Source organism: Oncorhynchus tshawytscha, linkage group LG19 (genome assembly GCF_018296145.1).
Source record: "Oncorhynchus tshawytscha isolate Ot180627B linkage group LG19, Otsh_v2.0, whole genome shotgun sequence".
Taxonomy (NCBI): domain Eukaryota; kingdom Metazoa; phylum Chordata; class Actinopteri; order Salmoniformes; family Salmonidae; genus Oncorhynchus; species Oncorhynchus tshawytscha.
In genome coordinates, this window is record NC_056447.1 from 37,099,612 (window position 1) to 37,114,303 (window position 14,692).

The 14,692-nt window shown below is 43.1% G+C and overlaps 1 protein-coding gene across 1 annotated transcript in view; it reads right to left on the bottom strand.

Annotated features, from left to right (window-relative positions):
- Nucleotides 1-8,522: 8,522 nt before the first annotated feature.
- The window catches only part of ces2b (carboxylesterase 2b), a 40,304-nt gene continuing 34,134 nt past the window's right edge, over nt 8,523-14,692 (bottom strand). Inside the window, exons 21-25 of the mRNA XM_024379762.2 lie at nt 14,605-14,682; nt 14,351-14,498; nt 11,919-12,068; nt 9,127-9,199; nt 8,523-9,038 (exon numbers count right to left, since the gene is read on the bottom strand). Coding sequence (XP_024235530.1) covers nt 8,855-9,038; nt 9,127-9,199; nt 11,919-12,068; nt 14,351-14,498; nt 14,605-14,682 — 633 coding nt within the window. The 3' untranslated portion in view covers nt 8,523-8,854. The remainder of the gene's footprint in view (nt 9,039-9,126; nt 9,200-11,918; nt 12,069-14,350; nt 14,499-14,604; nt 14,683-14,692) is intronic.

The window sequence follows — 14,692 nt, forward strand, 5'->3', positions numbered from 1 at the left end:
TTTCTTTCAGCATCTTGAAAGAATGTTAATGCACATTTAGGGACCATCTGTAGAGGTGCTATTATATCAGCATCATAAAAGCTGATCGTATTTCAACCACTTTAAATATGCATCCAAGCCAAACTTATATCTAATGAGAAACATGTTGGGTAGTTTTCACAGCTTCCTAATTCCTTACAACTGGTCAAACTGCTTTTTGAAATTTTTTCTCAGAAAATCTTACCCATTAGTTTATTTTTTATTTTTTTCATAGCATTTTCATCCGGGTCCCAAAACTTCTTTGCTCTGCTTAAAAATCAAAGAAAATGTTACTGATGTTCTATAGTTTGACATTTTTCTGGTGAGCAAGGGTCTATTTAGTCCTTTTGGGCAACATATAATGACAGAAGAGAAGCTGCATGTATCTTATAGACAAGGTGAAAAACAAATAGCTTACCAAAATGTTGGAAACTATAAGCAAAATCATATCTAAATTGGGCCCCAAAAAATACTCCACCCGTCAAAAAATAGTTCTGTCGTCTGACTGTAGCCTACAGGGTATTTTCTATTTTTGCCAGTCAAGGTTGGGTGCGGGCCTCAGATTTTCACTTCATCACCATAGGCCAGATCACGACCTGAATTAAGTGTGTGTAAATTCAACGTAATATTTTTATGCACTTTTCTCTCTATCCATATTCTGACCTTTAATTTAAGTCTGAGAATAGTGCTATTCACCTGCTATTTGTTTTGGGTGGATATTGAATAAATGAAGGTGTGGCGGAGGTGTGTCTACAGATATGCTGTATTCTGACTTTTACATAAATCCCAAATAATTCCAATAGTGTGCAACTGCAGCCCGCAATTCGGGGGCGTTCCTGCATGTGGACATTCCTTTTCATGCTTGTGAGACACTTTTGAATGTGGTTCAACAGGGAAATAAAAATATTATCTGAGTTTTGTTGCCGCAGCCTGCTGTGTACCGGAGTACCCTTTGCTAACTAGCAGGAGCGACACTAGTAGACAGTGTCCTTTGCTCCCGCCTGCCCTCACCGTCATTAACAGAACTGCGGGAAAACAGTGCACGACAGGCAGGGCGAAGGACGGGAGGCTGGGGCGACACCATGTTCTAACTTGCTAGTTAGCGACACCGTGTACTAGTTTGATAGTGAGCGAGACTATTTGCTAGCTTGCGAAGGACACTGTCTACCGGTGTATCCCCCGCCTACAGCTAGCTACTCCTGTACACAGCAGGTGGGGACAACACCATATGCTAGCTAGCTTGCTATTTAATTATCTAGCATACGGTGTTGCCTCCCACCTCCTTTGTATCGGAGTCCTCCTTAAGACTAGCTGGCTAAGCTAGCACACAGTGTTTTTTGCTCCCAACTAAAACAGTGCATGACAGGACACTACCAGTGTGTACTAGCTATTGCTACTTACCATTTTCGCCCCTGCCTCTTCTGTGGGGTTTATCGGTGGTTGGCATCCAACGTTACAGTGCATTACCACCATCTACTGTACTAGAAGGCCCATGCCTCCTACCTATGTACTGGAGTCATAGCTTAAAAATGTACCAATAAAAGTATAAAGAGGGGTTCCTGCAGATGCAGGAATGCCCACATGCAGGAATGCCTCGAATTGTGGGCTGCAGTTGCACCCTTCTCAATAACTCCACCTGCATGCAAATGTAAATGCACTTGTTTAATGATACAGTATCTATGCTGCAATAGTCTATGTGCCAGGGGGCTAGTCAGTCTGTCCTAATTGGTTGAAATTCTCCTGTTTTATCTGTTGTCCTGTGTGAACTTAAGTATGCTCCTTCTAATTGTCCCATCTCTCTCTCTCTCTCTCTCTCTCTGAGGACCTGAACCCTAGGACCAGGCCTCGGGACTACCTGGCCTGATGACACCTGGCTGTCCCCAATCCACCTGGTCGTGCTGCTGATCCAGTTTCTGCTGTTTTGCCTGTGGCTATGGAACCCTGACCTGTTCACCAGAAGTGCTACCTTGTCGTGCTTGCTGCTCCAGTTTCAACTGTTCTTCCAGAGGCTATGGAACCCTGACTTGTTCACCAGACGTGCTACCATGTCCCGGACCTGCTGTTTTCTAACCTCTCTCTCGCCCTCCCACTCGCCCTCCCTCTCGTCCTCTCTCACCTGCTCTCTCGACCTCTAGCCTGTAAAGTTGATGAAAAGCTGTGCCATTATGCAGAATTTAAATTGTATTGCCTTTTAACTTGAAGGAATGGTCACTTGAATGTCTTAATTATAGGCTACCCCAACTATCTCTGTATCCTATTTATATCATGTTAAATATTAGTCACTATCAGTATCGACCTTTAGTAGGTATAATAAGAACACATATTCAACTGCCAATTTACTGTTAGTTCCCTTCAGTTGTGTCATGACTGTCCACGAGAATCCAAATAGGTCAGATCAGGTTTACAATGATTAACTTCAATCAGACCCCCTTTCACCCACAGAGCGGGAGGAAAGAACTAGATGGGATTAACAACTCACGTCCTGTTGTAAATCAAGGGGAGAAGATTCAGGTCTCCCTCTCCAATATTCACCAAAGGAATGTCCTTTGTTTCAAGATACTTTTCCCGCCAAAACTCTAACACGTTCAAAGCAAATACTGGAACAATATTTCTAACATAGAATGTGGGGAATGCTCAGAGGCGATCTATAGAACACTAATGTCATTTTGTTTGTTATTTTATGATGACATAAAATATGTTATAGGGGAAATACTGTAACTTGGAAAGTACACCCACTACCACACTATGTGTTGTACATGTAATATAAAACATGATGCAAGTGTTTTTGTTTTTGTTATGAGGGGGATGTGACTTGAGCAGCTATAAGAGATCATTGTTTTTATATACCCGTGCACAGTAAGTAGCCACCGCCCTGAGTGAGGTCAGAGAGCATGTCAGCCTGACGGAACCTCCCCTTTCAAATAAACTGTATAAAATGATGGGTTAAGAAATGAACATGCTAGACCAGAAAAGTGTCAAGCTGTAGCTGCACGTTTAAAGTGGTTTGAACTTTTAATATCAACACGAGGTAGAGACAATAAACTCACCTCAGCCACCGTGCTTCTACATCTGCATTGCTTGCTGTTTGGGGTTTTAGGCTGGGTTTCTGTACAGCACTTTGTGACATCGGCTGATGTAAAAAGGGCTTTATAAATACATTTGATTGATTGATACTACTCTGCTCAAACCATCGTATTACTCTACTCTCATCACTCCACTGGGAACCGTCAACACGGCTGGCTAGCCTATCTTCAAAGAAGCATCTTCAAGAGCGAATTGAAGGAAAATAAATTATGTAGTTCTGTTCAGGACTGCACGACAAGTCACCGGATACCGGACAACTACAGAGGAGAACAACAGGAGAAGACTTGTTGGAACCATTTTGGACAATCAGAGCCTTACAAGCGTGCCGCGAAAAGGCCCAACTCCTTTTCCACCGAGAGAGACCCACGGTGGACTCAGCCATTTCATGTAAATACATTCATGATATCTTACTCAAAGCGGGCAGTGGTTCGTGTGCAAAGTATATGGTTACTGTAGGTGAGTGTTGTTTCTAAATGTACCAATGTTAAGTGTTTCTGTCTCTCTCACCCTCACCATCTCTTTTGTAACAAGCAGCCATATTGTTGTCATTCTGCTAGGGACCTGTTTTTAACTTAAGCATGTATGTTTATCCTGTGTTGCCATTTAATTAGCTAGTAATAAATAATTAAACCAATTTGTGTAGTACTGAATTAGTAAGGCTCTGGTTTTTGCAGATGCAAGGAGGTGATGACTGTTCAGAATGGTGATATGATACGAGGTTATGATTAATAAGTTGACTGTTTATAGATGTGATCGGTAAAGACCTTTTAGAGTTTAATTCGGGGGATGGTAACTCTTTAAAGAAACACTCTCGTGGTGCCCCAGATCCTAATGAGTTCATTGTTACATGATTCATTTAAATCCTGTAACAATTAAACATAGTTAGTTGATTAGATAAATAACAGTCCTCAGATTGTTAGTCAAGTCACGACAGCTGGTATAGCCTACATTATCATTCAATATAATTACATTGTTTCTTTAACTTAATTTGCTTCCTCTGTAAATGCCATCACAGCCATGTGGTTGTTGCTGAGGATAATTTGTAACAGTTGATACTATAAAAAAAAGACGTTCTAATTAAACCGTTATGGTGCGGAACGCAGATCAAGCCGTAACTGTTTGAAGTCGATGCATGGCGCAATACTTGGCTGTGTCATCACACAGTAACCACACATGGTTAGTGCAGACAATAGATGAGGGTATAGTCTACTTTTGAACACTAATCTACCTATTATAATTATATGTACACTAATCTTCCAACATTACCAAGGGTTAAAAAACAATGTAGCAATTTTCTGAATGAATCAAACCATAATTTTCTTTATTTTGTGCGTAAAGGCTCTCCAAACCTGTTTTTTTATGATTCATAAATACTTTCCAAACACTAAAAAATCTACAAGAACAAAGTATTTTAAATCTATCAATTGGTGGTGAAACTGAGATGAATATGCATATATTTAGATGGCTTTCTTTCATTGATCCCTAATATTCTGAACCTTTTCTCTTCATGTATTCTATTGAGTCTGTCGACAGAATTTGAACTGAAAGTATTTAAAGGGATTTAAAGGGATGGCTAAAATAAATGCACTTAGGCACCTTCATAAGGTAAGTCTGAATACCAACTACTGGGAAGTGTATTAGAAAGGCATGCATAAAAAATGCGTAATTTCCTAAATCGTAATCTGGCCCATACACAGTGCCTTCAGAAAGTATTCAAACCCCTTGATTTTTCCCACATTTTGTCAGGTTACAACCTAATTCTAAAAAAATGTTTTTTAAATCCCCTCATCAATCTACACACAATATCCCATAACAACAAAGCAAAAACAGGTTTTAAGAAATATTAGCAAATTAATTACAAATAAAAATGGAAATATCACATTTACATAAGTATTCAGACCCTTTACTCAGAACTTTGTTGAAGCTCCTTTGGCAGCGATTAAAGCCTTGAGTCTTCGGTATGACGCTACAAGCTTGGCATACCTGTATTTGGGTAGTTCCTCCCATTCTGTTCTCTACAGATCCTCTCAAGCTCTGTCAGGTTGGATGGGGAGCATTGCGGCGCAGCTATTTTCAAGTCTCTCCAGAGATATTCGATCGGGTTTAAGTCCGGGCTCTGGCTGGACACTCAATGACATTCATAGACTTGTCCCGAAGCCACTCCTGCATTGTCTTGACTGTGTGCTTAGGTTCATTGTCCTATTTGAAGGTGAACCTTTGCCCCAGTCTGAGGTTCTGAGCAGTCTCGAGCAGGTTTTCATCAAGAACCTCTCTATAGTTTGCTCTGTTAATCTTTCCCTTGATCCTGACTAGTCTCCCAGTCCCTGCCTCTGAAAAACATCCCCACAGCATGATTCTGCCACCACCATGCTTCACCGTAGGGATAGTGCCAGGTTCTCCAGGCGTGATGCTTGGAATTCAGGTCAAAGAGTTCAATCTTGGTTTCATCATAGCAGAGAATCTTGCTTCTCATGACTTGAGAGTCTTTAGGTGCCTTTTGGTAAACTCCAAATGGGCTGTCATGTGCCTTTTACTGAGGAGTGGCTTCCGTCTGGCCACTCCATCATAAAGGCCTGATTGGTGGAGTGCTGCAGAGATGGTTGTCCTTCTGGAAGGTTCTCACATCTTCACAGATTAATTCTAGAGCTCTATCAGAGTGACCATCGGGTTCTTGGTCACCTCCCTGACCAAGGCCCTTCTCCCCTGATTGCTCAGGCCACTGTGTTCTTGGGGACCTTAAATGTTGCAGAAATGTTTTGGTACCCTTCCCCAGATATGTGCCTCGACACAATCCTGTCTCGGAGCTCTATGGACAATTCCTTCGACATCGTGGCTTGGTTTTTGCTCTGACATGCACTGTCAACTGTCCCCGTCATTTGCGTGAAGAGAATACAGAGAAAAAGGAGGAGATCTGGCTGGGTTATAGGAATTCGTAGGCGAGCGAGTAAAACTAAAATGGCGTCCATTCTATTGGCAAACATGCAATCATTGGAAAGTAAAATTGATGATCTACGAGCAAGATGAATCTACCAACGGGACATTAAAAACTGTAATATCTTATGTTTCACAGAGTCGTGGCTGAACGAAGACATGAACATCATACAGCTGGTGAGTTTTACACTGTATAGGCAGGATAGAACAGTAGCCTCTGGTAAGACAAGGGGAGGCGGTCTATGTATATCTGTAAACAACAGCTGGTGCACGATATCTAAGGAAGTCTTGAGGTTTTACTCGCCTGAGGTATAGCATCTCATGATAAGATGTAGACCACACTATTTACCTAGAGAGTTTTCATCTGTATTTTTCGTAGCTGTCTATATACCACCACAGACTTATGCTGGCACTAAGACCACACTCAATGAGCTGTATACCGCCTTAAGTAAACAGGAAAACGCTCATCCAAAGGCGGCGCTCCTAGTGGCCGGGGACTTTAACGCAAGAAAACAAATCCGTTTTACCAAATTTCCACCAGCATGTTAAATGTGCAACCAGAGGGCAAAGAAACTCTAGACCACCTTTACTCCACACAAAGGGACGCGTACAAAGCTCTCCCTTGCCCTCCATTTGGCATATCTGACAATAATTCTGTCCTCCTGATTTCTGTTTAGAAGCAAAAATTAAAGCAGGAAGCACCAGTGACTCGGTCAATAAAACAGTGGTCAGATGATGCAGATGCTAAGCTACTGTTTTGCACAGACTGGAATATGTTCCGGGATTCTTCCAATGGCATTGAGGAGTACACCACATCAGTCACCAACTTCATCAATAAGTGCCTCAATGATGTCATCCCCACAGTGACTGTACGTACATACCCCAACCAGGAGCCATGGATTACAGGCAACATCTGCACTGAGCTAAAGGGTAGAGCTGTCACTTTCAAGGAGTGGTACTCTAACCTGGAAGCTTATAAGAAATCCCGCTATGCCCTCCGATGAACCATCAAACAGGCAAAGCGTCAATACAGGACTAAAATTGTACTACACCGGCTCCGATGCTCGTCGGATGTGGCAGGGCTTGCAAACTATTACAGACTACAAAGGGAAGCACAGCCGAGAGCTGCCCAGTGACACAAGCCTACCAGACGAGCTAAATTACTTCTATGCTCGATTCGAGGCAAGTAACACTGAAACATGCATGAGAGCATCAGCTGTTCCGGGCGACTGTGTGATCACGCTCTCTACAGCAGATGTGATTAATACCTTTAAACAGGTCAACATTCACAAGGCCTCAGGGCCAGATGGATTACCAGGAAGTGTACCCCGAGCATGTGCTGACCAACTGGCAAGTGTCTTCACTGACATTTTCAACCTCTCCCTGTCTAAGTCTGTAATACCAACATGTTTCAAGCAGACCACCATAGTCCCTGTGCCCAAGAACACTAAGGTAACCTGCCTAAATGACTACCGACCCGTAGCACTCACGTCTGTAGCCATGAAGTGCTTTGAAAGGCTGGTCATGGCTCACATCAACACCATTATCCCAGAAACCCTAGACCCACTCCAATTTGCCTACCGCCCTAACAGATCCACAGATGACGCAATCTCTATTGCACTCCACACTGCCCTTTCCCAACTGGACAAAAGGAACACCTATGTTCCGACGAGACAGCCTATATGGAGGAGGTCAGAGACCTGTCCGTGTGGTGCCAGGATAACAACCTCTCCCTCAATATGATCAAGACAAAGGAGATGATTGTGGACTACTGGAAAAGGAGGACTGAACATGCCCCCATTCTCATCGACAGGACTGTAGCAAAACAGGTTGAGAGCTTCATGTTCCTTGATGTCCACATTACAAACAAACTAACATGGTCCATGCACACCAAGACAGTCATGAAGAGGGCACGACGAAACCTATTCCCCCTCAGGACACTGAAAACCTTTGGCATGGGTCCTCAGATCCTGAAAAGGTTCTACAGCGGCACCATCAAGACCATCCTGACTGGTTGCATCACTGCCTGGTATGGCAAATGCTCGGCCTCTGACCGAAAGGCACTACAGAGGGTAGTGCGTAGGGCTCAGTACATCACTGCAACCAAGCTTCCTGCCATCCAGGACCTATTCACCAGCCAGTGTCAGAAGAAGGCCCTAAAAATTGTCAAAGTCTCCAGCCACCATAGTCATAGACTGTTCTCTCTGCTACTGCATGGCAAGCAGTATCAGAGTGCCACATCTAGGTCCAAGAGGTTTCTAAACAGCTACTTTCCCCAAGCCATAAGACTCCTGAACATCTAATCAAATGCCCCTCAGTTTTTTATAAATATGCAATTTTTTTTTTAGATAAAAAAAAGTTTTTACTTCGTCATTTTGGGGCTTAGTTTGTAGATTGCGGAGTTTTTTATTTTCACAGAAAATATCCAAGGCATGTCATGCTCACTACGACTAGAGCCCCCTCAAATAATTCCAGTGAATAGCAATGGGTTGGAAAATGAACAGTCGGTTTTATTCAATGAACAGTACAATTTGGAAATTCTCCATGTAAATGCTATAAAATCAACTTGGATTAGTAAGAATCAATAGGAAATCTCACTGTAGAATAAAGTTTCCTTACATTTTTTATCTGAGATTCTATTCATACAGTACATTCAGTGCATCTAAATTATTGTTAAATTGTGCTCTAGGTCATGTACACTGTGCTCATGATCATGCAATGCCTGCAGATTTAAATTGTTAGCAATAATACTGTACATTTGAAGTTTGATTTCAGTTAACAGTCTGAGTTGATAAATGAAGAACTTTTGAGATGATGAGCCTTACAGCTCGCTGTGCTTAATCTTCTCTTGAACCAAATGCACTTTCTCAGGGAGGATCTTTGTCATGAAGGTGAAGCGGTCCCTCTTCAGGTGTTGACCAGGTACCTGCTCCAGCCCTATCCCCAGGTAATCTCCTTCTGGTCCGTACTGTGGCCACTGAACCAGGCCGACCCCATTGGGAGACCTAAACACAGTGAAGTTAATAACATATAACTGTTACCTATTATTTTTGTTTAAACAATATGTTTTAAAAACATAGAACAAGCTCCTACCCTGTACGAGCAAAGTTGCCCCAGTAACTCATCATGATTTCGCTTAGCTGTTCATCTTCCTCTGTACATAAGGCTGAAAGAAAAAAATTCAGAGTTAGTCAACTCAGCAAAAAAATAAACGTCCCTTTTTCAGAACCCTGTCTTTCAAAGATAATTATTCAAAATCCAAATAACTTCACAGATCTTCATCGTAAAGGGTTTAAACACTGTTTCCCATGCTTGTGCAATGAACCATAAACAATTAATGAACATGCACCTGTGGAAATTTTGTTAAGACACTAACAGCTTACAGACGGTAGGCAATTAAGGTCACAGTTATGAAAACTTAGGACACTAAAGAGGCCTTTCTACTGACACCAAAAGACAGATTCCCAGGTTCCCTGCTCATCTGCGTGAACGTGCCTTAGGCATGCTGCAAGGAGGCATGAGGACTGCAGATGTGGCCAGGGAAATAAATTATAATGTCAGTACTGTGAAAGGCAGCGCTACAGGGAGACAGGGCGGACAGCTGATCATCCTGGCAGCGGCAGACCACGTGAAACAACACCTGCACAGGATCGCTACATCTGAAAATCACACCTGCGGGACAGGTACAGGATGGCAACAACAATGGCTTGTGTTATACCAGGAACGCACAATCTCTCCATCGGTGCTCAGACTGTCCGCAATAGGCTGAGAGAGGTTGGACTGAGAGCTTGTCGGCCTGTTGTAAGGCAGGTCCTCACCAGACATCACCGGCAACAACGTCGCCTATGGGCACAAACCCACCGTCGCTGTACCAGACAGGACTGGCAAAAAGTGCTCATCACTGAAGAGTCGCGGTTTTACTCACCAGGGGTGATCGTCGGATTCGCGTTTATCTTCAAAGGAATGAGCGTTACACTGAGCCTGTATTCTGGAGCGGGATCGATTTGGAGATAAGGGTCCGTCATGGTCTGGGGCGGTGTGTCACAGCATCATTGGACTGAGCTTGTTGTCTTTGCAGGCAATCTCAACGCTGTGCGTTACAGGGAAGACAGCCTCCTCCCTCATGTGGTACCCTTCCTGCAGGCTCATCCTGACATGACCATCCAGCATGACAATGCCACCAGCCATACTGCTCGTTCTATGTGTGATTTCCTGCAAGACAGGAATGTCAGTGTTCTGCCATGGCCAGCAAAGAGCCCGAATCTCTATCCCATTGAGCACGTCTGGGACCTGTTGGATCGGAGAATGAGAGCTAGGGCCATTCCCCCCAGAAATGTCCAGGAACTTGCAGGTGCATTGGTGGAAGAGTGGGGTATCATCTCACAGCAAGAACTGGCAAATTGGTGCAGTGCATGAGGAGGAGATGCACTGTAGTACTTAATGCAGCTGGTGGCCACACCAGACACTGACTGTTACTTTTGAATTTGACCCCTCCTTTGTTCAGGGACACATTATTCCATTTATGTTAGTCGCATGTCTGTGGAACTTGTTCAGTTTATGTCTCAGTTGTTGAAACATATGTTCATACAAATATTTACACATGTTAAGTTTGCTGAAAATAAATGCAGTTGACAGTGAGATGACGTTTATTTTTTTGCTGAGTTTAGCTAGTTAGTGGTGAGTGCTTGTGACATAGACTACATGACCAAAACTATGAGGACACCTGTTCGCCAAATATCTCATTCCAAAATCATGGGCATTAATATGTAGTTGGTCTCCCCTTTGCTGCAACAAATAGCATCCACTCCTCTAGGAATGCTTTCCACTAGATGTTGGAAAATTGCTGAGGGGACTTGCTTCCATTCAGCCACAAGAGCATTAGTGAGGTCGGCACTGATGTTGGGCGATTATGCCTGGCTCGCAGTAAATTAATCCAAAAGGTGTTCAATAGGGTTGAGGCCAGTATTCTGTGCAGGCCAGTCAAGTTCTTCCACACCGATCTCGACAAACCATTTCTGTATGGACCTCGCTTTGTGCACGGGGGCATTGCAATGTTGAATCAGGAAAGGGCCATCCCCAAACTGTTGCCACAAAGTAGGAAGCACAGAATCGTCTAGAATGTCATTGTATGCTGTAGTGTTAAGATTTCCCTTCACTTGAACTAAGGGGCCTAGAATGAAAAATAGCCTCAAACCATTATTCCTCCTCCACCAAACTTTACAGTTAGCACTATGAATTCGGGATCCACCAAACCCAGATTTGTCCGTCGGACTGCCAGATAGTGAAGGGTCATTCATCACTCCAGAGAATGCATTTCCACTGCTCCAGAGTCCAATAGCGGCGAGCTTTACACCACCCCAGCCGACACTTGGCATTGTGCATGTCTTAGGCTGCTCGGCCATGGAAACAATTTCATGAAGCTGCTTCCAGAGGCAGTTTGGAACTCGGTAGTGAGTATTGTAACCGAGGACAGATGATTTTTACGCACTTCAGCACTCGGCAGTCCTGTTCTGTAAGCTTGTGTGTCCTACCACTGTTGCTCCTAGATGTTTCCACTTCACAAAAACAGCTCTTACAGTTGACCGGGGCAACTCTAGCAGGGCAGCAATTTGACAAACTGACTTGTTGGAAAGGTGGCATCCTATGACGGTGCCGTGTTGAAAGTCACTGAGCTCTTCCGTATGGCCGTTCTACTGCCAATGTTTGTATATGGAGATTGCATGTCTGTGTGCTCAATTTGATATACCTGTCAGCAACGGGTGTGGCTGAAATAGCTGAATCCTCAAATTTGAAGGAGTGTCCACATACTTTTGTATATATAGTGTACATTATTTATGGCAAAGATCAGGGGTATTGCAGGTAGAGTTGGTAGAGTTTTTCTTTACCATCAACTGTAACATGTGATGTTGTGAAGCAGTATCCAAAAACAAACATAAGCTCATCTCCATGGTCAGACCCAACGAAACTCGGCCTCATCTTCTTAAGCATGCTGGGAGTTTGCTGGAACTCATACAGGTACATAGGCACACCTGCATCTGTTGTGTGGGATAAGACAATAACAATTATGGAAAGATTGCACACAACCATCTCGACAAACTAAGAACATTGATGAAACATAACTGCAAGCAGCCATGACAGGGTTCGAACTATGGCTCCACAATCAAGAGAAATTGGACACATCACTCTAGGATGAGCTGCTTCTGTACTCTTACCATGCATGCCAAATATCAGAACTCAAAATCTAACAGATCATGCAATATGCTTTTGATGTACAGGTTACTGCCAAAATAAAGGAAACACTTGAGTAAATGAGTGACACAAAGTATATTGAATGCAGATGCTTCCGAACAGGTGTGGTTCCTGAGTTTATTAACATCCCGTCAAGCTTAGGGTCATGTATCAAAATGTCCAGTTGGCCGTTCTTTTGGCTACCATGGCTAGACTTTGAAAGAAGGGTCTCACAGGAGCATAGGTTTTTTTTAAATTTTTTAAAATTTATTTTACCTTTATTTAACTAGGCAAGATCAGTTAAGAACAAATTCTTATTTTCAATGACGGCCTAGGAACAGTGGGTTAAGTGCCTGTTCAGGAGCAGAACGACAGATTTGTACCTTGTCAGCTCGGGTGTTTGAACTTGCAATCTTCCGGTTACTAGTCCAACGCTCTAACCACTAGGCTACCCTGCCGTTTAAAGTGTATGTGTGTGTCTCAGTCACCAGATCTCAACCCAATTGAACAGCGGCGCCTGAGACAGCGTTTTCAAACAAAACGATGATGGAATTTTTCGTGGAGGAATCCTTCCATTAGAGTTCCTGCTGTTCTTGTGGCTTGTGATGGCCCAACACGTTATTAAGTCACTTTACGTTGGTGTTTCCTTTATTGCTGCAGTTACCTGTATTTTGGACAATTTTTTATGATGTTGAGTACTTTAAACATCTTCTTCTCCAGAACTACTGGTCCAATTGGTACCAAATTTGGTATATAGCTTCTATAGAAGCACATCTTTTTTTCCCCAGACTCTACCTTAAACAACATGGCCACTATAAGCAAATGAGCTTGCATAATTGTTCTTTCCTGTCCCAACAGCGCCATCATAAGGTCAAACGTAGACTCACATCCCTGAGCATGTTTGAAAAATGGAATCGCCGGGTCAAATAGATCAAGAGATATAGCACCACTGTATGGGGAATCTCAATGTGCGTGCTTATGTTGAGTCTTAATAGTGTGTATCAAGTTTTGTTACAATACAAATATTTGTGTCTGATTTATATGCATTTATGTGCCAGACAACGTCCTTGTTAATGTTTATTGGCAAGTAGCGGCCATGTTGTTAGACTAACCTTGGTCCATAGATGCTATATATCAAGTTTCGTGCAGATCGGTCATTTGGTGCCAGAGTATTAGCGTTAAGTGTTTAAATTTTTTTTTAACATGGCGGAAACTCCATCATATTGGGTTCTTGAGGCAAATTTGTCTCATGTTATGAGACGGATCAATGTACCAAATTTCAGGACTCTACGTCATACTGGGTAAAAATGTGCATTTTCTTCTTTTTTTTACTCCTTTTTTCTCCCCAATTTCGTGGTATCCAATTGGTAGTGGTTACAATCTTGTCTCATCCCTGCAACTCCCGTATGGACTTGGGAGAGGCGAAGGTCGAGAGCCATGCGTCCTCCGAAATACAACCCAACCTAGCCGCACTGCTTCTTGTTGACACAACGCACATCCAACCCGGAAGCCAGCTGCACCAATGTGTCGGAGGAAACACCATACACCTGGCGACCTGGTCAGCGTGCACTGCGTCCGGTCCGTCACAGGCACTGCGTCCGGTCCGTCACAGGAGTCACTGGTGTGCGATGAAGGAATATCCCTGGTGGCACAGCTAGCACTGCAAAGTCCCTCCCCCCTCCCTAACCCGGACGATGCACCATCCAGCATCCTTAGCCTTATTATCTCCAGGAATTTGAACCAATCTAATAATTAATTGAACCTCTAATAATTAATTGATTAAAAGGGAAATTCAGGATTTTCCAACTTGATTTACAAGAGTTTCACTACGCCCGCAATAACATTTGCTATGTCTATGTGACCAATAAAAATGTATTTGAATTTGATGTCAGATGGAGTTGATTTGGTCATGATGAAATTTAGAATATTGGACGGATCCCCCTATCACTTCCATTGATTTTATCTAGCAGTGACTGAAGTTAGTTTAAATTTGTAGCGGCTTGGATTAGAGTTTCTCCTGGCCCATTGACTACTTTCAGGATGAGGAAACATCTACATCCACTTTAATGTCCTTGACTCCTGAGCTTACCTCTGTGGAAGCCTGCTGTTTTAAGAGCAGGAATGGTAAACAAAGCATCCCCAACCAGCTCAATGAACCCATCACGGTTTTTAATCCGATCTCCAGAGGTTCCCAGGTATTCATCTGCTATCAGCTCAGTTATCCACTGATCCTTAGGCTGAATGAGACAAAGGCCATTCAGCGTAGCCACATCATGCATTGTAATCAGTAATGAGGCATTTCATCTGAGCAATTTCTTGGCAGGTGTGACTGCATATATTTACATCAGGGTAACATAATGCCAAAAGAGGCATGACCTGCTCCCGGTCTATTCCATCCACCCAACCAGGAGGTGCCATCATCTAGGGAGTA